We start from the raw sequence: 25,368 nt of genomic DNA, 5'->3' as shown, positions 1-25,368 counted from the left end.
AAAGGGGAGCAAAGTACATAAAGGGGAGTAAAGGAGAGAGAATTGGGGTAAGGAGAGGAAGAGTGACAGGGTAGAGCAAATCACCAGAGTAATGACACACCTTCCTGGTGGAGACTTCCTCCTCGATACATGCCATGGAGGCATCGTTCATCTGGAAGATATCTCCGAGTTCCTTGAAGAGTTGTTCAGTGGTAGTGTCGGTGGAGCCAGCACCATCAGTCCCATATGCTGGAGGGACCTCGTGAGGGACATGCAAGTAGTAAGCTGAATAGTACACGTCTGCCAGCTGCTGTTCGTCCTGTTATAACAATATCACAGCATTATTGGTCTTTCAACATACTGGACACACGTATGCAGACTGAATATTTACATTTTTTAAGAAAAAGCAAAATAAACATCAAAATACATATTTCAATAGCAAGACACTCAAAAATAGTGTGAAAATTTTAACAAAACACTTCAAACTTTTTCACTACACTATAAATGAGCAGAAAGATAATTGTTTATATTATAATATATGCTAAGAAGGCTGGATATCTTCGAGTTGAAATAAAGAATTAAAAAATTAGCACATGTGGTAGTATGAAAGGAATAATTTAAAAAGCGGAAAGGAGTTTGGCCAGAATATGTCATTTAGAAAGAATGGATAGAATAGGCTGATAGAGAGCAGGGATTCATAGCCTTTATCCTGCCATTTACCACTTACGCTTAATGTCACCATCCATTTACCTCCACTAACACCTCATAATATGGCATAAAATCAGGACAGAAAAAAAAAATGAATAGAGAAAAGCAAATTTAGTACAAAGATATTGTACAAAATACACTTATGGAAGAAAAAATAGTGCACCTGTATTAATCACTATCATATCAAGTTATTAAAAACAATAATATTAATGGTACCAATCCTGCTGCATTCCTTCACCCAGTTTATTCGAGGAGTTTTTGATGACTTACTCGTAAACAGTGAATAATACGTAAATATCGTTTCATTCGGGACTGATTATTTACCCAAGCCATGTATTCTTCCCCTCCCCAGAGCAAATTTACCCCTGCTTGAAAATCACTGATATAGAGGGTGCATAAATCAAGTGTTCCAAGGATAGTGTGACTGGTATTGCCATGCAGGACAATACCAGTCAGGCTAATTGGGTCAATTTTGTCCCAGGATACGACCCACACCAGTTGACTAACACCCAGGTACTCATTTTACTGATGGGTGAACAGGGACAACCAGTGTAAGGAAACACGCCCAAAGTTTCTACCCTTGCCGGAAATCGAACCACAGACCCTTAGCGTGTGAAGCGAGAGCTTTGCCTACCAGGCCACGGGCCACTGAGGCCAGAAAGTTCAAGTGACAAATAGTTCATTACTTCTTTAACTTGCTTACCTAATAATGTTGTAGCCCAGTCCTTGGAGCAATTATGTCTCTCTAATCTTTCGACTACCGCCGATAGGATGGATTAGGGGTACGTAAGGTGCATGTAATTGGTCAGCTGACTATTAAGAGTTTCGGGGCTATTAAGTACAATGTCGGCATTTACAGTGCTGGATTTACATGCAGGCTTGGCAGGCTGAAGCCTAGGGCCTCAAAATCTAAGAGCCTTCCAGCCAAAGTGTATAATATTTCTGATACTGTCAAAGGCCTTTTTTTTTTTTTTTTTTTTTTTACATGTGCTTTCATTATGCACTGTAGTCTCTAAACAACCCTTCAGTAATGTTCCTTGCGCTCCATTTCAGAATAATACAGTGGACCCTCGAGTTTCGGCAGCCTCGACTTTCGTGAAATTCGACCTTCGGCGAGTTTTTTTTGGCAAAATTTGGCCTCGAGTTTCGTGATTAAACTCGTGTTTCAGCGACCGCCTGTCATCGCGCACACAAAGCAGGTCTCCTACTTAGTGTGCCATTGTTTACCTAGCGGGTTCACATGTAATAATCCATTGTTTTTTGTGATTACAACTGCTAAATAAGTCACCATGGGCCCAAGGAAAGCTAGTGCAAGCCCTTTGGTAAAGAAAGTGAGGAACACGATCGAATTCAAGAAGGAAATCATTGAAAAACATAAGAGTGGAGTGCTTATATCATATGAGTAGAGGGTTTATATCAGAGTTAAGTGTTCTATAAATGTAGTAGGTGCAGTAATAAGTATGGATGTTTTGTATGGCGAGTAAGTTTAGAGTTTTGAATATTGGTGGAGTATGCTGCCTGTAGTGGGAATTTGTTATCATTCTGACTGCAGCCTTTTGTTGGGTAATTAATGGTCCGAGATGGTTTATTGTTGTTGAGCTCCATGCACAAATTCCGTAAGTGACATAGGGGTAAATAAGTGAGTGATATAGGGCCAGGAGGGCTGACTGTGGAACATTTAATTTATTTATTAATTAATTTGAACATGATACAGTGAAGTACAAAAAAATATAGTTAAATGCAGCATGCCAAAGCCACTTGAATGCATAGCATTACGGGCAGGCTTAAAATTAACTTAAGACTAACTAAGCAATGATACATTCAGTGGTACAAAAATTATTGTAAAACAGATAACAATTTAGTACAAATGAGTATTACAAAGACAGGTTATATGGTCATTTACTGTGTTGCTGTGTAATCAGTAGAATGGAGTATTCTGTTAGGTAATAAAGTTAAATAGTAACAAAGTTTGATTGGGTCACAGGTTGACATATATGAGATACAATAATAAGATGTTATCTTCATTATAGAATAATAAGAAAATATTATAACCTTTATATTATAATAATAAGGTAAAAGGACCCCAATGGAAATAAGTCACTCTGTCTGACTTTTTTGGGTTATCCTAGGTTCTCTACACATATGCTGCTATGTATGATAATTCTATGTAACTGTATTGTGTATACCTGAATAAATTTACTTACTTACTTACTATATATGAGATACAATTTATGAGATACAATTATTCAGTATTTATTTAGTTGTGGGTGAGTAAGTGATTTTTGAGAAGAGACTTGAATTTATAAACAGCCAGTGTTTCTTTTATATTCACAGGTAGTGAATTCCAGATTTTAGGGCCTTTTGTGTGCATTGAGTTTTTGCATAGAGTGATCTGTGTCTTGTGTTATGGTCATGTGTTCTGTTGAGGTTGGTAAGGAGATGTTTGAGGGGAGGGTTTATGTCAGAGTTAAGTGTTCTATGTATGCAGTAGGTGCAGTAATAAGTATGGATGTTTTGTATTGTGAGTAGGTTTAGAGTTTTGAATATTGGTGGAGTGTGCTGTCTGTAGTGGGAATTTGTTATCATTCTGACTGCAGCCTTTTGTTGGGTGATTAGTGGTCTGAGATGGTTTATTGTTGTTGTTGAGCCCCATGCACAAATTCCATAGGTGAGATAGGGGTAAATAAGTGAGTGATATAGGGCCAGGAGGGCTGACTGTGGAACATAGTACCGTATCTTCGATAGTATGCCTACGGTCTTGGAATTTTTTTTGGAAATTTGTTGTATATGCGTTTCAAATTTGAGTCTATTATCAAGGTGGATTCCTAAGAATTTTCCCTCTGTGAGTTTTGTGATAGGTGATCCATTTATCATTATGTTAAGAGACACATCTGCAGCTCTGTTACCAAACTGAATGTAGTAGGTTTTGTCAATGTTTAGAGTAAGTTTGTTGGTCCTCATCCAGGTTGATATTTTCTGTAATTCGGTATTTACAGTATTGGCTAGCATGACTGGGCTCGGGTGGGAGTAGACGTATGTAGTGTCATCTGCAAATAGTGTGGGTTTGAGTAGTTGTGATGCATTTGGTAGGTCATTTATGTATATGAGAAAGAGAAGAGGGCCTAGGACACTTCCCTGTGGGACACCAACTGTAATTGGCTGTGCGGAAGAGTTTGCCCCATTTGTGTACACATATTGGCTTCTGTTGCTGAGGTATGACTTTAGGTAGTTGAGGGAGTGCCCTCTTATACCATAGTGCGACAATTTTATGTGGAGCAAGTCGTGGTCAACTGTATCAAAAGCTTTACGTAAGTCAATGAAGATCCCCAGTGGGACTTCTTTTTTCTCTATTGCTGTATAAATATGTTCTAACATGTGGATAATAGCATCATTAGTATTTTTATTAGGCCTGAACCCAAATTGACAGGAGTTGAGTATGTTGTGGGAGATGAGGTAGGAATAGATACGCTTATGGATTAATTTTTCAAAGATTTTAGAAAGAGGGTGTAAGTTGGATATTGGCCTATAGTTATTCAAGTCTGTGTGGTCTCCTCCTTTATGGATTGGGGTGACCCTTGCTATTCTGAGAACTAGTAGGAAAGGTAGAGGATTCAATGAATTTGTTAAAGTGTGTTGCAATGATTGGTGACAGCACCTGTGACACTTTTTTGTATATAATGGGTGGTAAGGTATTTAAATCTCCTGTCTTGTTTTTTAGTTTGTTGATAATAAGGGAGACTTCAGTTGGGTTAGTCAGAGCTAGGAACAGTGTGTTCGGGTAGTTGCCAGTGAGGTAGTCATTGGGTGGGGTATCTGAGCTTGGGATTTTATTGGCAGGGTTTTTTCCTATAGTGGAGAAGAAATCATAGAGTCTGTTTGCTGTTTCAGTATTTGGGAATTGGGGTTCATCTGGTTTTGTTAATTCAATTTCGCTATTTCGTTTTATCTTTTTTGTTCCTAGTATTTCTGATAGGGCTTTCCAGGTCTTTTTTATGTCACCTCGTAAGTTGGATAATCTGTTCTCATAATACAATTTTTTAGCCCTTCTTATTAGGCTGGTTAGGATTGACGAGTAACGTTTTGTTTGGTCTCTGGTTATGTGGCCCATTCTGTACTGTTTTTCGTATAGGTGCTTTGTATTTATGGATTTGAGGATACTGGGTGTTAGCCAGGGACTGTTCAGTCTCTTTGCAGTCGTCTGTTTAGTTTTTTAGGGCAGTGCTTGTTATAAAGGTATTGGGTCTTTTTTAGAAAATTATTAATACATTCGTCAATATCTGTATAGATTTCTAGCTCAGTGTGCCAGTCAATGTTTGTCACTGCTGCTGTGAAGTTATTGATAGCTGCCTCATTGTGAAGTCTGAAAGTGACTTTGGTAGTGTCTAGGGGTAATTTACCAAGGTTTGTTATGAGGAAGGTTGGGTAATGGTCTGTGGTATTATCTGTGATTATGCCTGATCTTAAGGGGGATATGGTGTTGGTCCAGATGTGGTCTAGTACCGTATCATAGTACCGTATCTTCGATAGTATGCCTACGGTCTTTGAAATTTTTTTGGAAATTTGTTATATATGTGTTTGAAATTTGAGTCTATTATCAAGGTGGATTCCTAAGAATTTTCCCTGTGAATTTTGTGATAGGTGATCCGTTTATCATTATGTTAAGAGGGACGTCTGTAGCTCTGTTACCAAACTGAATGAAGTAGGTTTTGTCAATGTTTAGAGTAAGTTTGTTAGTACTCATCCAGGTAGATATTTTCTGTAATTCGGTATTCACAGTATTGGCTAGTGTGACTGGGCTCGGGTGAGAGAAGACTTATATAGTGTCATCTGCAAATAGTGTGGGTTTGAGTAGTTGCGATGCATTTGGTAGGTCATTTATGTATGTGAGAAAGAGAAGAGGGCCTAGGACACTTCCCTGTGGGACACCAACTGTAATTGGCTGTGCGGAAGAGTTTGCCCCATTTGTGTACACATATTGGCTTCTGTTGCTGAGGTATGACTTGAGGGAGTGCCCTCTTATACCATAGTGCAACAATTTTATATGGAGCAAGTCATGGTCAACTGTATCAAAAGCTTTACGTAAGTCAATGAAGATCCCCAGGGGGACTTTTTTTTCTCTCTATTGCAGTATGTGTGTGTTCTAGCATGTGTATAATAGCATCATTAGTATTTTTATTAGGCCTGAACCCAAATTGACAGGTATACCCTAGGGCCTCTTCTAGATCCGGTACTGCAGAACTATGCAAGTCAGGTGGGGATGGTGTTCAGTGCATCATTAGATCACTGTGTCCCCTCTTCCTAGTGGTATTTAACTAATCACATATTATGCAGTGTGCTGCAGTAAAAAAATTGTATAAAAGATGCTCCATAGTTCTGGGTTGTTCTGAAACCTGACGCGTATTGTTCTTGGTCAGGCAGAGTGGCCAGGAGAGTGAGATGCATCAGTGTCAGTTAACGGAGTGCAGTACCTGGATCAAGATGAAATACATCACGGTTTGTTTTGTGAGGATTTTTTTTTTTTTTAGTTTATACTGTAGGTTAGTTACTGTTTTAAATGTTCTCATGTTACCTGTAAAGCCCTAGTGTGCAGAGGATTGTTAAGTTTTGGGAGAGTACTTGTATGGTGTTTTTGCCTGCTGGTAGATAGACCGGCAGACAGGAGGGGGGGGGGGTGTCACGGAGCTTCCGTTTATAAATGTTTATATATTCTGTTTTACTCACTAGTAGCAGTGTGTTAGTGAGCTGCGAGTACTGGGTAAAGGTGATCTGGAGTGTGATGATGGTTTTAGTTGAGTAGATGCTAGGTTGTATATACGTCACTATTAATATAAACTTTTGTATAGGCGAGTTTTTGTGTCATTCCTCGTAATACAGTGACCATTTAAATTTATGCTTCATAATTTGTATGAATGTACATGCTGGTCCTAGAGTGGTTTCTTTTTCAATGTTAAATAATATACATCCCCTCAGACATACCAGGATTTACCCTTTAGGAGCCAGGACGTATTTACGTTACGCAGCCAAAAAAAAAAAGAGTAACATCACTTTACCCAGATTGTATTATTATATTAAGAGCTAAACCTGCAAGGAGTGACAGGTTCGGTCCTTATCTTGCAGTTATTTTTATAAAAGGTAACGCGTATACAATCTCTTAGATTGCTGATTCATTAGACATCACGGCAAGTGCTCCCCAGATTAAAAAATAAAAATGAACTTTTTTTATGCAATATTTCAAAACTGTAGTAGGGCTGCCTGTTTCGTGACTGGGAGTTGCATGGATAATCATGAGTTGCAAGACATTTTCCGTGTCATCAGGCACGCAGCACTAACGTGCATGCTTTTCCTCCTCCCTTCCCACCACCATGATTGTGACCAGATCTACCTGGAGTTCATTACCTTTTTAACTTGTTCAGCTATCAAAACTTAGAAGTCCAGTCCCTGGACCCCATTATGTACCTCTAATCTTTCGACTACCTCCCACAGGATGGGTATGGGGTGCATAATAAACATTAAATTAATATTAAACTAACTTCCCACCACCCGTCTTCTTCCCAACGCCCTTTGTTCTTTTTTCCACCTATCCGTCTCCCTTCCTCATTTCTTCCACTTCTCATACAACTTGAAAATTGACATCTTCGTCCACTCACTATAAAAAGGAACGCTCCCTGTAAATTTACAATTATTCTCTTTACTTTATGTTTGGGTTCAGGATACATAGCCAATCATTATATGCATGCAAAACCTGAACCCGAATGGTACTTAAACCTATATTTAAAAAATAATAAGCAACTTAAAAAAAAAGGAATATGGTTCCATTTCAGTTGCTGAGTAATATTATAGGGGATAAACTGTGCTTGGGGGTTTTGTGTAGCATCAGGAAACATTAAACTGCACGAGCATCAGTATGTCAGTCATATCTGTTCCATAGTATATCTGCCCACATTCATAATAAAGAAGCAAGCTGTATTAAGCAACAGTATCAGCCAAATCATATAAACAAATGTGTATGTGAGCATCAGCTGCCTGGAGGTGTGGCTCACCTTGGCCGACACACCGCTCTCAAGGATCTTTTATTCCTACATTAAACTTTGTTGGCGGTATTGCATGTCCACTCACTGCTACAGTGCCTTACAATTTACAAGTAATTATAATTACAGTATTATTTCATCCTATTTTGCTTGCAAACAGATAGGACAATTGTAGATTTATCCAGATGTACTCCATTTAACCCTTTCGTGGGCCTAGTTTGTAGGCCTTTTGTATATCCATATGTTCTTGCATTACCGTCCAGGGGATGGACATAGGGTGAACACTAAATTAATTGTTTTACCGGCAAAATCTTAAAAAATCTTAAATGTTAAACACGAATGCGCCAAACAGCAGGAAAAGGCATTGGGAGCAGAAAATAAAGCTGGTGACAAGCAGGTTATTCCGATCATTTATCCGGAATGGTTAATAACTGAATAATGTAAAAAAAAATAATAATAAAGCCTAAGAACAAGCAGTTCACACAGCCTTCTGTTGTAAAATTGTAGTAAGAGTCGCAGGCCATGATATGTATTCCTTTCGTAAATCTGTGGTTGGTATCTTATGACTCCACTCTCCTACAGGTTCTTCCCTGCTCTATCATCCATTATTTTGCATGGTAAGTAATTATTATTATATTAAAAAACTAAACCGACAGGGGTCATACTGCTATATATGCTCCCTCAAGGAAGGTTCCTTGACGCTGAGGAGGGGCTCTTGATCTAGAGAATTGGATCTGTGCTCCAGATCCCCGAATTGAACCTGAATACCTTCCATTCCGCCCCTACAGGTGCTGTATAATCCCTACGGGTTTAGCTCTCCCCATGATTAATATGTATCTGTCCCTTTCTCTGAATACTGGAACTACGTATGCAATTTTTTTTTTTGCAGGTAGTTCTTTCTAGAAACCTTTTCTAGTGGCTCACATGAGTCAGTAAAATTCTTATAGAATCCATTCTATATGAAATAACCAATTTGTAACCGCAGAACCAGAGATATAACCACAGCGAGTAGTGATAAAATTCAAGAAATTGTGAAAGAAAATGTTTTATGTAGCAGAGATACACCAAATTCAGCTGAAACTTACATAAAAGTTTATTGAGATACACGTACACAAATACAGTTACGAAAATTATTATACATGTTTAACAGATTATATTACTTCAGTCTGATGACTTAATTCAGGTTGACGAAAGAATTTTAACTAATATGATCTTGTATTTTAAAATAGTATTTTACATTGTAACAGTTTTGTATTCTGACAAAAAAATAATGAAGCATCCAAAACGTCAGCGAATGAACTGTATATCCTTTCAGGTTCGTATAGCTGAAAGTCACGCTCACTACTACACACGCAAGCATTGCTTATATTCAAATCACAAAAAAGTGCCGGTCACTTGACGTGGGCATTTCTAAGTCAACAGTGGGTTTCCCCGCTCTTCTGCAGTCTGTTAAACGTTTAGTGTAACTGAGCTGGGTAATATGTGGGGTTCCACAAGGTTAAGTCCTAGGGCTGGTGCTGTTTCTTATATATGGCTCCTGGAGTTTAACCCCACCAAATGCCAAGTTATGAAGCTGGGGAAGGATAAAGAAGACCGCAAACGCAGTACAGGCTCGGGATTGGAAGGGGGGGGGGGTGCAAAGGCTGTAAACCTCACTCAAGGAAAAGGACCTGGAGGTGGTTCCGACGGTCAACGTCCCTTCCCCCCCCGCGCGCGCACGCGCACACACACACACACACACACACACACACACACACACACACACACACACACACACACACACACACACACGCACGCACGCGCACGCACGCACGCACACACGCACGCACACACACGCACACACACACGCACACACGCACGCACACACACGCACACACGCGCACACACGCGCACACACACACACACACACAGGAAGTATTTCTTCAGTCATAGAGTTGTAAGGCAGTGGAATAGCCTAGAAAATGACGTAGTGGAGGCAGGAACCATACACAGTTTTAAGACGAGGTTTGATAAAGCTCATGGAGCGGGGAGAGAGAGGGCCTAGTAGCAACCGGTGAAGAGGCGGGGCCAGGAGCTAGGACTCGACCCCTGCAACCACAAATAGGTGAGTACAAATGAGTACACACACACACACACACACACACACACACACACACAATACATAGTTTTAAGACGAGGTATGATAAAACTCATGGAGCAGGGAGTGGGAGGACCCAGTAGCGGTTAATGAAGACGTGGGGCCAGGAGCTGAGTCTCGACCCTTGCAACCACAATTAGGTGAGTGTACACACACAGGTTCATATGTGCTGAAATTCAGAGGATCAAGAGCCCTTCGACAGGATCAATGTAACACTTAATAAAGGGACTTTCTAATATTATGCAAGCATTAAAAGGTCTCTGTTTTCCGAGACATCTTGGGTCTGTTGTCCCTACGAATTTAGCGCTCACAACAATTATAATTATAACCATGGGGGAGCGCCAAACCCGTAGGATTATACAGCAATAACAGAAGACACGTGAGCACAGAACACTAGATTGTGTCGGGCTTCGATCTATGGATTCCTGAGAATTATAAAGCCCCCTCAAAGCTCCTTTTTGAGAATTTTAGGCAGAGAATTTAAATCACCTAAGATTCGCTACCCCCTTCCTCAGATCAAACGTTTAAGTAACGTAAATTTTCTTGTGCCATATCCGTTTTGTCTGTTGTCCTGTCAACCGCTGTTGTCGCTCTGGGTATCGGAAATTCCACGTTGAGCAATTTCTATTCACCTGGCCTGTATATTATTTTAAGTTTGTGATACAGATTTTTTGTTTGTATTTTGCAGAGCTAGCTAGCCTAGCAACCAAATTAACATGTTCACATTAACTTTAAAGACAGCTCACATTTACTTTAAAGACAGCTTTATTTACCTATTTAACCTGTTGGTGTTTCCATATTTACTTGCTATACAAAAAAAGATTAGGTAAACCTTGAGAGGCCTCGATAATTATAAAAAAAACTGCCACAAAGAAAATAAACCACTTTTTTTTAAGAGAATTGTTTAAAAACATGTAAAGGTCAAAGGAAATGAACGAAGACTAAGGTTATTTTTAACATCCTTTACAGAAACGTTATCACCACCTGACCATCTTGTGATTACCACATCACCACCTCGTGAATGCCACACATGTGTGTACATAGCTTTAAGAAGAGGTACGAAAAGGAATCTCAAGCCGACCAGCGAAGAGGCTGGGCCAGGAGCTATGAATCGACCCATGCAATTACATATGCGCGCATACGCAAGCACGCACGAAAGTTGTACATATGCACCTTTAGAGTGTATTACCAGTCTTTTTGGCACCAGTAGCCCTAACTCTCCCCATGATAAAAATCTTCAAGAGTGATGACACGGCAGAATACAAATTTCATGGAGCAGCAAAACTGACAATCTTAACCAGCATGGTTTTAGAGCAGGACGATCATGCCTGTCACAGCTTCTGAACCACTGACAGAATTACGGAGGCGTTGGAAAATAACCAAAATGCAGATGAGATATACAGAGATTTTGCAAAAGTATTTGACAAATGTGATCAGGGGGTGATTGCACACAAAATGAGGGCCAGAGGCATTACAGGAACGGTAGGTAAGTGTATTTTCGGGTTCCTAACACAATAGTAAACAGTAATAGTAAACAGAGCAACATTCAGCATCAATGAGGTAAAAAGCTCAGTTCCCCAAGGCACTGTCCTGACACCTCTGCTGTTTCTCATCCTTATAACAAAAATACCCGTCACGGTTTTGTATCATTTGCCGATGACTAAAATAAGCATGAACGTCACTTCGATAGAAGACAAAGAAAAATTAGATAGATATAAGCAGTGTTTTCCAATGGGCAGTGGAGAACATGACGTTCAATGGTGGTAAGTTCCAACTGTTAGGTATGGAAAGAATGAAGAACTCAAAAGGAACACTGTATAAAACTCAAGAGGATCGTCAAGTAGGATGAAAGACTTAATTATGTCGGCTGGCCTTTCTTTCAAAGAACACAGTGAGACACAGGTCACTACTGGTTGGAGGTGCTGTCCTGGTAGACAGTAACTGTATGCATGGAGGAATGCATATTAGTGGCCTCGAAGGAGACAGAAGCTGTAGTACGGAAACAAGTGTGGTCAAGGACAAGGTAAAACCAATATTACAAACTAGTAATACCACAGGAGATAGCAAACAAGGGGACTCTACTAGTAATAGTGAAGATATATTACCAGAAACAACTGGTGAGAGCTCCATTGTTAGTACTAGTGAGGATAGGAATGAGACAGGAAAACATGCACCAACAGGGAATACAGTCACAAAAATCCAAGGCAAACGGAAACCAAGCCTGTGCACATATTATGCACTTGGTATCTGCACACATGGGATATCTGGAAAAACAAATGGGACGTGCAACTTTGACCACCCTAGAAAATGCCGTGCCCATATGACAACAGGAAAATGCAAACGCCCTTCCTGTAAGCTTTTTCACCCTGAAATGTGTCCCTCTTCAATACAGGAAAGAGTGTTATAACTTAAATTGCCAGGCACACCATCTAAAGGGGACAAAAAGATACAAAACATCCAGACCATGGGAAAACCAGGGTAGCCACAGCCACCCAAGAGGGAGAGCTTTTTAGTGCCAGGAAGGAAAAAAAATGGCAGGAAATGGTAGAAATCGTACACCAAATCCAATCATTTCTGGAGTGGAATCACAGTCGATGGCCTCCACTCCAAACCAACAGATACAGATATTAGTGCCGGAAAAAAAGTCCCCTTCCCCAGTACCACCAATACCACCAATTCGACGACATTCTTCTTTGCAACTATACAGGGTCTAAAGCCAGCAACGAACAACAAAATACCTTTCATCCTTGGACTGCCTGCAGAGGTGAATGCAATGTTCGTGGCTTTCACAGAGACCCACATAAAGGATCACTTGGACAACAAAATATGGATCCCAGGTTACAACCTATACAGATGCGACAGAGTGAACAGGCAAAGGGGGGGGGTTGCCCTGTATATCGCAGTCACTTATTTGCACAGAACTGCTTAACGCTTCAAATTATGTAGTTGAAGTTTTAGCAGTAAAGATCGAGAACCAAAATCTAGTCATTGTGGTAGTCTACAAGCCTCAGGATAAAACGTCCCAACAATTCCAGGAACAGCTGTCAAAAATTGACCACTGTGTGGAAAATATTCCAGCTCCTGCCCCCAACATCTTGCTCCTGGGGGATTTCAACTTAAGGCACATAAAATGGAGGAATATAGCAAATAATGTTGTTGCAGTAATAACACCACGAGGCAGCTCTGATGAAAACTCACACTCACACGAGCTTTTAAATCTCTACACAAAATTCAATTTAAACCAGCAAATAATAGAGCCTACTAGACTGGAGAATACACTAGACCTCATCTTCACTAACAATGATGATCTGATAAGAAATGTCACCATATCAAAAACAATATACTCAGATCACAACATAATTGAGGTTCAGACATGTATGCGTGGATCCCCAGACCGACATAATGAGACTAGTCACGAGGGAGCTTTCACCAAATTCAACTTCAATAACAAAAACAAAGTGGGACCAAGTAAACCAAGTCCTAACCGATATAAGCTGGGAAGATATACTAAGCAACACAGACCCCAACTTATGCCTAGAACAGATTAACTCGGTGGCACTCGATGTTTGCACAAGGCTTATTCCTCTAAGAAAAAGGAGGAGTAGATGTAAAATAGAAAGAGACAGGTGCTCCCTTTACAGGCGACGGAAAAGAATAACAGAGCAGCTAAAAGAGGTCAATATATCTGAAATGCGTAGGGAAACACTGGTCAGAGAAATAGCAAGCATCGAACTTAAGCTAAAAGAATCCTTTAGGAGTCAGGAATCGCGGGAAGAACTAAAAGCCATAAATGAAATCGAAAGAAACCCAAAGCATTTCTTCTCCTATGCCAAATCAAAATCGAGAACAACATCCAGTATTGGGCCCCTACTTAAACAAGATGGGTCCTACACAGATGACAGCAAGGAAATGAGTGAGCTACTCAAGTCCCAATATGACTCAGTTTTTAGCAAGCCGCTAACCAGACTGAGAGTCGAAGATCAAAATGAATTTTTTATGATAGCCACAAAATTTGATTAATACAAGCCTATCCGATGTTATCCTGATGCCAAATGACTTCGAACAGGCGATAAATGACATGCCCATGCACTCTGCCCCAGGGCCAGACTCACGGAACTCTGTGTTCATCAAGAACTGCAAGAAGCCCCTATCACGAGCCTTTTCCAACCTATGGAGAGGGAGCATGGACACGGGGGTCGTCCCACAGTTACTAAAAACAACAGACATAGCCCCACAGCAAAGAACTACAGACCAATAGCACTAACATCCCATATCATAAAAATCTTTGAAAGGGTCCTAAGAAGCAAGATCACCACCCATCTAGAAACCCATCAGTTACACAACCCAGGGCAACATGGGTTTAGAACAGGTCGCTCCTGTCTGTCTCAACTATTGGATCACTACGACAAGGTCCTAAATGCACTAGAAGACAAAAAGAATGCAGATGTAATATATACAGACTTTGCAAAAGCCTTCGACAAGTGTGACCATGGCGTAATAGCGCACAAAATGCGCGCTAAAGGAATAACAGGAAAAGTCGGTCGATGGATCTATAATTTCCTCACTAACAGAACACAGAGAGTAGTCGTCAACAGAGTAAAGTCCGAGGCAGCTACGGTGAAAAGCTCTGTTCCACAAGGCACAGTACTCGCTCCCATCTTGTTCCTCATCCTCATATCCGACATAGACAAGGATGTCAGCCACAGCACCATGTCTTCCTTTGCAGATGACACCCGAATCTGCATGACAGTGTCTTCCATTGCAGACACTGCAAGGCTCCAGGCGGACATCAACCAAATCTTTCAGTGGGCTGCAGAAAACAATATGAAGTTCAACGATGAGAAATTTCAATTACTCAGATATGGTAAACATGAGGAAATTAAATCTTCATCAGAGTACAAAACAAATTCTGGCCACAAAATAGAGCGAAACACCAACGTCAAAGACCTGAGAGTGATCATGTCGGAGGATCTCACCTTCAAGGACCATAACATTGTATCAATCGCATCTGCTAGAAAAATGACAGGATGGATAATGAGAACCTTCAAAACTAGGGAGGCCAAGCCCATGATGACACTCTTCAGGTCACTTGTTCTATCTAGGCTGGAATATTGCTGCACACTAACAGCACCTTTCAAGGCAGGTGAAATTGCCGACCTAGAAAATGTACAGAGAACTTTCACGGCGCGCATAACGGAGATAAAACACCTCATTTACTGGGAGCGCTTGAGGTTCCTAAACCTGTATTCCCTGGAACGCAGGAGGGAGAGATACATGATTATATACACCTGGAAAATCCTAGAGGGACTAGTACCGAGCTTGCACACGAAAATCACTCACTACGAAAACAAGACTTGGCAGACGATGCACCATCCCCCCAATGAAAAGCAGGGGTGTCACTAGCACGTTAAGAGACCATACAATAAGTGTCAGGGGCCCGAGACTGTTCAACTGCCTCCCAGCACACATAAGGGGGATTACCAACAGACCCCTGGCAGTCTTCAAGCTGGCACTGGACAAGCACCTAAAGTCAGTTCCTGATCAGCCGGGCTGTGGCTCGTACGTTGGTTTGCGTGCAGCCAGCAGCAACAGCCTGGTTGATCAGGCTCTGATTCACCAGGAGGCCTGGTCACAGACCGAGGCGCGGGGGCGTTGACCCCCGGAACTCTCTCCAGGTAATGGAAGATGATACTGTCAATGGTGCGTCAACTACATTGCTGATCGATAAACTTTCAACTGGGGCAAAAAATTAAAACCGAAGCTTTAGTTTTTTTATGCTGCATCTACAGTAAAATATTAGCCTAGCCATTTTAAGGTTGCATTACGGTATAGTTCTATCCTGGGTAAATATCCAGATCGGATCTTCTTGTAATTTAAGCGTAATTTATTCTTAACTGTCAGACAAGTAACACTATAGTGTTACCTTTTTTAAGATGGATAAAAGCAGTGACGTTTAATGGTGGCAGGTTCCAGCTGCTTAGGTATGGAAAGAATCAAGAACTCTAAAGGAACACTGCATACAAAACAAGAGGATCATCAAATAGAATGAATGAATACCTGGAGGTTACCTGGAGGTTATTCCGGGGATCAACGCCCCCGCGGCCCGGTCCACGACCAGGCCTCCCGATGGATCAGGGCCTGATCAACTAGGCTGTTACTGCTGGCCGCACGCAGTCCAACGTACGAGCCACAGCCCGGCTGATCCGGCACTGACTTTAGGTATCTGTCCAGCTCTCTCTTGAAGGCAGCCAGGGGTTTATTGGCAATTCCCCTAATGCTTGATGGGAGGCTGTTGAACAGTTTTGGGCCCCGGACACTTATGGTGTTTTCTCTTAGTGTACCAATGGCGCCCCTAATTTTTATTGGCGGCATTTTGCATCGCCTGCCCAGTCTTTTACTTTCGTAGGGAGTGATTTCTGTGTGCAGATTTGGGACCATTCCTTCCAAGATTTTCCAAGTGTAGATTATGATATATCTCTCCCTCCTGCGTTCCAACGAGTACAAGTCAAGTGCTTTCAAGCGTTCCCAGTAGTTAAGGTGCTTGACAGAACTTATACGTGCAGTAAAGGATCTCTGTACACTCTCTAGATCTGCGATTTCACCTGCTTTGTATGGAGATGTTAATGTACAGCAGTATTCCAGCCTAGAGAGAACAAGTGATTTGAAAAGGATCATCATGGGCTTGGCATCTCTCGTTTTGAAAGTTCTCATTATCCATCCTATCATTTTCTTTGCACGTGCGATCGTGGCACTGTTGTGATCCTTGAAAGTGAGATCCTCAGACATTACTACTCCCAGGTCCCTTACATTATTTTTCCGCTCTATTGTATGGCCGGAGTCAGTAGTATACTCTGTTCTAGTTATTATCTCCTCCAGTTTTCCATAACGGAGTAGTTGGAATTTGTCCTCATTGAACATCATATTGTTTACCGTTGCCCACTGGAAAACTTTGTTTATATCTTCTTGGAGGTTAACCGCGTCCTCAGCAGATGACAGCCTCATGCAGATCCTAGTATCATGACTTGGGAATAATTATGGCAGTTGACCTTTCTTTCAAAGAACACAATAAGACAGGTCACGACAGCCAGGAGAATGACGGGGTGGGTAATGAGAATTTTCAAAACAAAGGAAATAATGTCAATAGTGATAATTTTCAAATCGCTAGTGTTCCCTCATTTGAAACATCAGCGTTGACGGGCCCGTTCAGGGCGAGAGAAATAGCTTGAACAATAGAGACCGTTCATGGTCCGCATAGAGCCAGTAAAGTAATTCAATTACTGGAAACGCCGAAATTTTACTCACTGGAGAGGAGATACGCGAGCCTTTCGGGACCTCAAGAAATTTTTTATATAGCTTTTATCCAACAGAACTCATCGTCATCCACAAGTAACGATAAGAAAGTCCTAGCGCCTTCCCAAATGGTGTAGGGGGATTGAGATGTGTCGAGTGTCGTTTTAGGCCTAAGAGAGGGCGTTTCACGATCGCTTTTAAGTAGTAGTAATGACTTTTAGCTCGCATTCAGACAATCAAAGAAGCAATTAAAGTTACATTATTATTATAATCAAGGGGGAAGCGCTAAACCCGGAGGATTATACAGCGCCTGGGGGGGGGGGATGTGGAAGGCATTCAGGCTTAATTCGGGGAACTGGAGCACAGATCCAATTCCCTAAATCAAGAGCCCCTCACCAACATCAAGGAACCTTCCTTGAGGGGAATTAAAGTTACAGCAAAAGTCAAGAGTAAAGAAAATGGTCTCCAGATGTGCTAAACTATATAAAACATACGAAGCACATTGAAATCCTTCCAATATAGTTTCCTGCCCAACAGTATTTAAAATGTTCAGTATTAACTGGGTTTTGTTATAGATTTTGGCGCAAAGGGTACAAGAAAAAGTAAGCTAACCTAACTTAACCTAAAATATCTAGCATATGGAACTGTAACTGGTGTTTTCGTTTATGTTCACCTTACTACCCGAGGCACGTTGGCTGACAACACCAAACTGATGATTGGTCGACACGGCATTCGAACCAAAATAGTTAGTTTTTACTAATACTCATGATAACTATCACAAGAAATATGAATGCAAGGGTATTTATACCTTGACTATTTTAAAAATAAAATGTTGCACAAGTTCTCAAAAGGACAGTCTGGATACCAGCCCTATGCTGCCTTAACAGTGGAAATATTAGTTACAAAAATGCTCTGAATAAAATTGTGTATATGCATAGCACCAGTTACAACTTACCATGTCTCTTCCCTCCTCTCCAATGTGACAAGAGTTAAGGCTGGAACAGGAACACTCAGTCTCGTCCTGCAGATGCAGCTCCATATCAATCTCTTCCACGTCTCTCATACTCTGAATCTTCCGTGTTCTGTAATCTCGCGTCTTCCTAGGTGTGTGTGTGTCAGGCACCATCTTCAAGATGACAGTGCTGTGTTCCTCCCGAGACTCCAAGAGGTATATAGCCTCCAGACCCACGTCCACCTCCCCCAGCACTGCCCCTTTGGAGGGTTTAATGGCTGCTTGACCCATTCCTATAGTCGAATATTTGTGGCACCACCAAAGTTAATGTCAAGCATCTTAACTCTCCCGAAACCTTATGACTCGTGGGTAGAACTGTCTTAGAAGGCACATGTAGACTTAGCTAAGGAGGGAACTCTTGCAACTAACAAATGTCAACACTATTATGGACTAATTTAAATTCTTTATTGTACACTCCATACCTATCCTGCGAGCGACAGTCAAACATTACTCAAAAGTCGAATAAGGTGCCTCGGGACTGGGGCCCCAACCTTCCGACGAGAATAAGCGGGTTGATGTCCAGAAAATATGGGGCTGGATCAACAGCTCGCCTCCGGTACTACACAGTCAATAATAAAGATGTAGCTACGGTGACCTTGCATTAAATGTGGCAAACTGTTCAAAACGTTAATGCAAAACAAAAAAAAATAAGAGTACCAATTTTCTGTATCAATAAAGTCTGCATCGGCACCGTCTGTACGTGTTACATCACCCTATCTTTAACAATTAATGTTGATTCAGGTACTTTTAAAATCACCGGTAACAATGTATGCAGAACAACAAACTCAACCTTCCATTCTACCGGCCAGCGAGATACTGAGTGACTCTTTCTATTGTAAACACGAAGCACATGACACGTTACCCTCAGGCTGTTCAATACTTCCTCTGTCACTAGCACAGTAAATTACATTTATTTACTGTAATCACTGTCTGCACTAATGAATTTAAATACAAATACAAATTATAAAGACTAATTATAAAAGTAATAACGCAAACGTGAGCAGTTTAACTTAACAGTACAAAGATTGTATATTAATTATTTTGGGAACATCCGAAAACAGTGGAAAAAAGTTATTTTCAGACACCACTGAAACGTTGGAACTCGCTTGTTTACGTTCACGACCGGCTCTCTGATACAAAAGGCCTTTCTGATATAAAAGGCCTTTTCTGGATTACTTGATATGTATGCATGTCTAAAGTGCTATCTTTTACTGCACAATTTTGAGCAAGGGCCATCATTTACTGCTGCCAAATATCTGCTAATATTCGGCAACAATGGCAGCATCTTTCATAAAACTGTGCAATAAAATATAAGTATTCTCACAATGAAAAGTATACTAGGTACACAATAGCACTAATCACACAAATTACAACATTATGTTTTATACTAGTTACTTTCAGTTCCTTTGGGAGTGGAATTAAAATCGCAGGATGGCAACTGCCTTCAAACTATCGTCTGCATCCCACGCATTACGTCACGCCCAATGCTTCTCTCTACCTACTATTGCCACAAGTGTTCACATTTTTGTCGGCATGGATTACTGCCACTACGTTAGGAGTGTCCATGCATCACTGATCATTGATTTCCTAAAGATGAACTGCATTCGTTGATTATAATTACTTATATTTAGTGAGAAGCACTAAACCCAGAAGAGTCAGTGCGCTTGGGGAATGGGAGATAATCGTGTTCTAACCAAGGGGGGTTACAAGTCCAATTCCTTGGATCAAGAGCCCTCACCAGTATCATGGCACCTCCCTGGAGGCATGTACCAGCTGATTACTGATTGAATGCTGCCGCCCCTTTCCTATGTGCAGGCGTATGAACGAGAGGAATTAAAAATATTCATTAATAATTTTTCAAGAATGTTCCATTTATCATATTATATATATTAAAAAATTATTTGCATTTTTCCACCTGCTGACAGGCAAGAGGCGCATGTGCAGGTGCTGATGGATCAATAACATCAACATCTTCCGTCTGATACTCCTCAAGAAAGCTTCTTTCATACTGGTGAGGGGCTCTTGATCCAAGGAACTAGATATGCCTCCCATTCCCCAGACACTAAATTACTCCTGTGGGTTAAGTGTTTCCCTATAATGATAATAATAATAATATAATAATAATACAAGAAACGGCAGCTACTCTAATCTAAATGTCATTTTCCAAGATTAGATCAAGAGGTAAACTATATTTACCTAACATCGCGCAGGATCAATGTTCATACACTGGTTGTTTACCTAACACCCCATCACACAGGATCAATGTTCATACACTGGTTGTTTACCTAACATCCCATCACACAGGATCAATGTTCATACACTGGTTGTTTACCTAACATCCCATCACACAGGATCAATGTTCATACACTGGTTGTTTACCTAACATCCCATCACACAGGATCAATGTTCATACACTGGTTGTTTACCTAACATCCCATCACGCAGGATCACTGTTCATACACTGGTTGTTTACCTAACATCCCATCACGCAGGATCAATGTTCATACACTGGTTGTTTACCTAACATCCCATCACACAGGATCAATGTTCATACACTGGTTGTTTACCTAACATCCCATCACACAGGATCAATGTTCATACACTGGTTGTTTACCTAACATCCTATCACGCAGGATCACTGTTCATACACTGGTTGTTTACCTAACATCCCATCACGCAGGATCAATGTTCATACACTGGTTGTTTACCTAACATCCCATCACACAGGATCAATGTTCATACACTGGTTGTTTACCTAACATCCCATCACGCAGGATCACTGTTCATACACTGGTTGTTTACCTAACATCCCATCACACAGGATCAACGTTCATACACTGGTTGTTTACCTAACATCCCATCACACAGGATCAATGTTCATACACTGGTTGTTTACCTAACATCCCATCACGCAGGATCACTGTTCATACACTGGTTGCTTACCTAACACCCCATCACACAGGATCAATGTTCATACACTGGTTGTTTACCTAACATCCTATCACGCAGGATCACTGTTCATACACTGGTTGTTTACCTAACATCCCATCACGCAGGATCAATGTTCATACACTGGTTGTTTACCTAACATCCCATCACACAGGATCAATGTTCATACACTGGTTGTTTACCTAACATCCCATCACGCAGGATCACTGTTCATACACTGGTTGTTTACCTAACATCCCATCACACAGGATCAACGTTCATACACTGGTTGTTTACCTAACATCCCATCACACAGGATCAATGTTCATACACTGGTTGTTTACCTAACATCCCATCACGCAGGATCACTGTTCATACACTGGTTGCTTACCTAACACCCCATCACACAGGATCACTGTTCATACACTGGTTGTTTACCTAACATCCCATCACACAGGATCACTGTTCATACACTGGTTCCACTCCATTTGATGCAAGTTTACTATGAATCTTTCCAGCAGATCTAAAGTTTCTTACATATGGCATCAACGTCCCATGGGACAGTGCACTGTTTTAGTCACTGATTGTTCCTACGCTCAGTGTATCTTGTAAATTTACAAGATACAAGATGGCTTGAGCATCAATCAATTAATTCATGTTCGGTGACACTTCGGCTACTGACCAAGAAACTTCCCTCAAGGGACCTCTCAAAGGAGGTTCCTTGATGCCAGTGAGGGGGCTCTTGATACAAAGAATCGGACCTGTAATTCTCTTCATCGGATCGAAGCAGATTACCTTCTATTCCCCAAACGTTGCATTAGGCTTACCACTTCCTCGTAAATACAATAATAATAATAATAATAATAAATTCCCTCAAGAAAAGGAAAGCACAGCTCAAGTGTTATATAAAAATTCAATTTTCTCAACTACCTGTCACCACACTTCTGACATTCTAAACTAAAATCAAGCCTGTATTTGATCAATTGTTGATTCCAGTCATTTCGCCGCTTGACCTGAGCAGAGTGCGGACGTGTGACTACTGCCCTCTGCTGGCCATTGGAGGAGACTTATATTTTCACAACATGGCGCAGTCTGTGAGAAGGCGTTTGCACACGGTGTGCCTTGAATTGGTGCGTGGTGCAATAACGCCTCAGTCTGCACAAGTGCTTTTACCGCAAATTATCCGTGACACCTATGGTGTTGCCGATCAAGAACTGTATGGTGTGGCGCTAAATGGTGCCTATCGTATTTTTGTCAAGTTGAGATCAGCTGGAGTGTATGAACGGCTGGTTGACAAGTACCAGGACAGGAGCGTGGACGTTAATTCAGCGATACGTGTTCGAGTTCGACTCATCGACGTGTCTAGGCATTACACATGGGTGAAAGTCCGAAATGTGCCATTTGAGGCGGACGAGACTGATCTGCGGAATGTATTTGAACAGTATGGACCTGTACACTTGGCTATGGCTGGTAAATGGACGGATGGGGCGTATGCCGGCTTGCCGGATGGTACGTTCACGCTCAAGATGACGTTGAGGCATTCCATACCGTCTTACGTCATACTGGACGCATTTAGGACGCAGGTAATGGTGTACTACGCTGGGCAGCAGAAGACGTGTAGGTTATGTGGTGCATATGACCATATGGCGGCCCAGTGTGGGAGATGGCAGCGGAGACAGGAACTAGGTAGTGAGATGGTGAAAGAGCCAGAACCGGAGGTGGGTCATGCTGATGAGTCACCTGTACATAGAAGTGGCACTTCCTGGAGTGAGGAAGTGGAGCGTGAGCTGCCACTGGTGGGTACCAGCCCATCACTGTCACAGTGAACGGGAAGACTGTGCAGATTGGTGACGTGTGGGTAGAGGGAGGCCTACTGGTGAACGTGAAGGAAAAATCCTTTGAGAAGAAGGTTTCTGAGGATAACTTGAGAATGGTGAGGAGTACTGTTCAGATTGAAGATGAGCAACTTGGAAGATTGGCGAACATGGCAGATGACTCGCCAGGAGTGGTGGAAGTGATTGAGGTGAATGCTGAGATTCACAGGGAGGCATCCAGTGAGTTGGAAATAGATGCAGAGAGTGTCAACCGTAAGAGGGCAGCGACATATTCTGACTCGGATGATGTTTTGACCCTGGCACAGAGACCGGGGAAAAAGCCGTGGGTTGATGTGGTGTGTGGGAGCTCTAAAGGTATGCCTGGTCCGGTGTTGGATCAGGGGAAGCCACAAGTGGGCAGTGGAGAGAAAAGTGGAAGAAGCAGACACACTGGAAGCGTGTCAGTGAAAGGTGAAATGGGGCAGAGGGTGAAATCACATAAGTAGGTTTCCGGTGCATGACAGTGAATATTAATGGATTGTGTGCGAGTGAGAAGCGTCTGTGGGTAAAGGGATTTTTATGACATGCTATAGACATTGTTTTTGTGCAGGAACATAATTTCAAGCTGGGAAGGGAATTGGAGGTGGATGGGTACAGAGTGTTTGTGATGTATTCGGAGCGAATGAAGGGAGGGGTGGGAATCCTGATCCGAGAGACGAGCCCGTTTGTTGTTCTTAGGAGTGAAGGGGGGGGGGGGTCGTGTGTTAAGAATAGATGGGTGGTTGAGAGGTGAGAGGATGGCAGTAGTTTGTGTGTATGTGCCGGCTGAGAATGATGTAAGGGTAAAGAATGAATTTGTGAATAACGTTTTGGTATATTGCGGTCATTACCGTCAGTGACAATAGTTGGTGGCGACTGGAACTGTGTGGTGCGAAGGAAGGATGTGGAACCGAGAGGGGCAGGGTGTTTTTTGGCAAGTTTAGGGGATCTATTGAGAGGTGTGGGATTGAGGGATATAGTTGATGGAGGGGATTGCGAGATAGAGCACACATTTCATAGAAAGGGATATGCTGCACGATTAGATAGGTTGTATGTGACAAGAGGAGTGAGGGTGACGCGGGTGCAGACGGTGAATGTCGTTTATTCAGATCATAGGGCGGTTTATGCTGATTTAAATTTTGACGGTTTGCCTAAGAGATATTTGGGGTACTGGAAGCTGAATGTACGACTATTGGGTGAGGAGGTGGAGGGCGGGGATTTTGAAAGTTTGTGGGAGGACTTATGGGGTGGGGGTAAGAGTGCAAGCAATTTATTGGGGTGGTGGGATGGGGTTGCGAAGAGGAGGATCAGGCAATATTATGTGCGAAGGGGAAAGAATGAGGCATGGATGACATATGGGCTTCAACAGTATGCGGAGGGGCGGTTGCAGGGTTGTTATGGGAGGGGTGCTGTGGAAGGTGTGTATCCAATGGAGGAAATTGAAGCGTTAAAGTGGCAGATAAGAGATATGCACAATGAGAGATTTGATGAGGCGAGGGTGCAAGGTGGGTTAGAGGAGGCGATTTGGGGTGACAGGCCGTCAGCTTGTGTGTTACGGGGCCAGCGGAGACGCAGGTTGGCAATGGAAATTGATAAGCTGGTAGTACACAAGAACTTAGGTGGGTATACGAAGGGTCAGGAGTTGCGAACTACTGAGGGTATGAGTGGTTTTATGGATAGTTGGTTTGGAAAGTATTTGCGGAGTGTAGGACTGAACGGTGAGGATTTAGAGAGATTGGGAGAGAATGTATCTTGTGTGCTGAGTGGAAGTGATCGTATGGCATTGGGAGGGGATATTGAAGAGGGGGAGGTATGGAGAGCTTTGGAGAATATGGCGAGAGGTAAAGCGCCAGGTATAGATGGGTTACCTTGTGAATTCTATGTGAAGCATTGGAATGTGTTGAAGGATTTTTTAGTGAGCCTGATGAATGTGATGAAAAGTGAGGGGAGGATGGGTGAGTTGCAGCGTACTGCAGTAGTAGTATTGATTCCAAAAGGGAAAGGCCCTACTACAGTGCAGAACTACAGGGCATTGTCGTTGTTATGTGCTGATTATAAGATATTCGCAAAAATCTTGGGGAACAGGCTGAAGTGCGTGATAGATAGAGTTGTTGCAAGAGGTCAGTATGGGGTGCCTAGGAGGACGATGTATGAGGGACATGGAATAATAAAAGATTTTGTGGAAAGTATGGAGGGGGAGAATAAAGGGGGGGGGGGAGGTGTCTTAGCATTGGATTGGCAGGCTGCGTATGATTGCATAGAACGAGAGGCACTGTGGCATATCTTATGGAGGCAGGGTTTTGGGGAAGAGATGGTGCGTTGGATTGAGACTTTGTATAATAGGGTAGGTGTACGTGTGCAGGTGAATGGGAAATTGGGAGAGTGGGTTTCAATGGGTAGAGGCATAAGGCAGGGTTGTCCTCTGTCTCAACT

At 42.0% G+C, this 25,368-nt stretch overlaps 1 protein-coding gene across 5 annotated transcripts in view; it reads right to left on the bottom strand.

The window, feature by feature from the left end:
- LOC128690150 (protein unc-13 homolog 4B-like) overlaps positions 1-18,978 on the bottom strand; it is a 195,102-nt gene extending 176,124 nt beyond the window's left edge. For 3 of the 5 annotated variants that reach the window (XM_070090542.1, XM_070090544.1, XM_070090543.1), the window contains exons 1-2: positions 18,098-18,978; positions 101-298 (exon numbers count right to left, since the gene is read on the bottom strand). In XM_070090542.1, coding sequence (XP_069946643.1) covers positions 101-298; positions 18,098-18,385 — 486 coding nt within the window. In that variant the 5' untranslated portion in view covers positions 18,386-18,978. Of the gene's footprint in view, positions 1-100; positions 299-18,097 lie in introns of those variants that run through there. The other 2 variants (XM_070090545.1, XM_070090546.1) reach the window with 1 other exon arrangement.
- Between the last annotated feature and the right edge of the window lie 6,390 nt (positions 18,979-25,368).

The sequence above is a fragment of the Cherax quadricarinatus genome, chromosome 32 (assembly GCF_038502225.1).
Source record: "Cherax quadricarinatus isolate ZL_2023a chromosome 32, ASM3850222v1, whole genome shotgun sequence".
NCBI classification, from domain to species: Eukaryota; Metazoa; Arthropoda; class Malacostraca; order Decapoda; family Parastacidae; genus Cherax; species Cherax quadricarinatus.
Note: the sequence above shows the minus strand (reverse complement) of the source record. Positions and strands in the feature narration are given on the sequence as shown.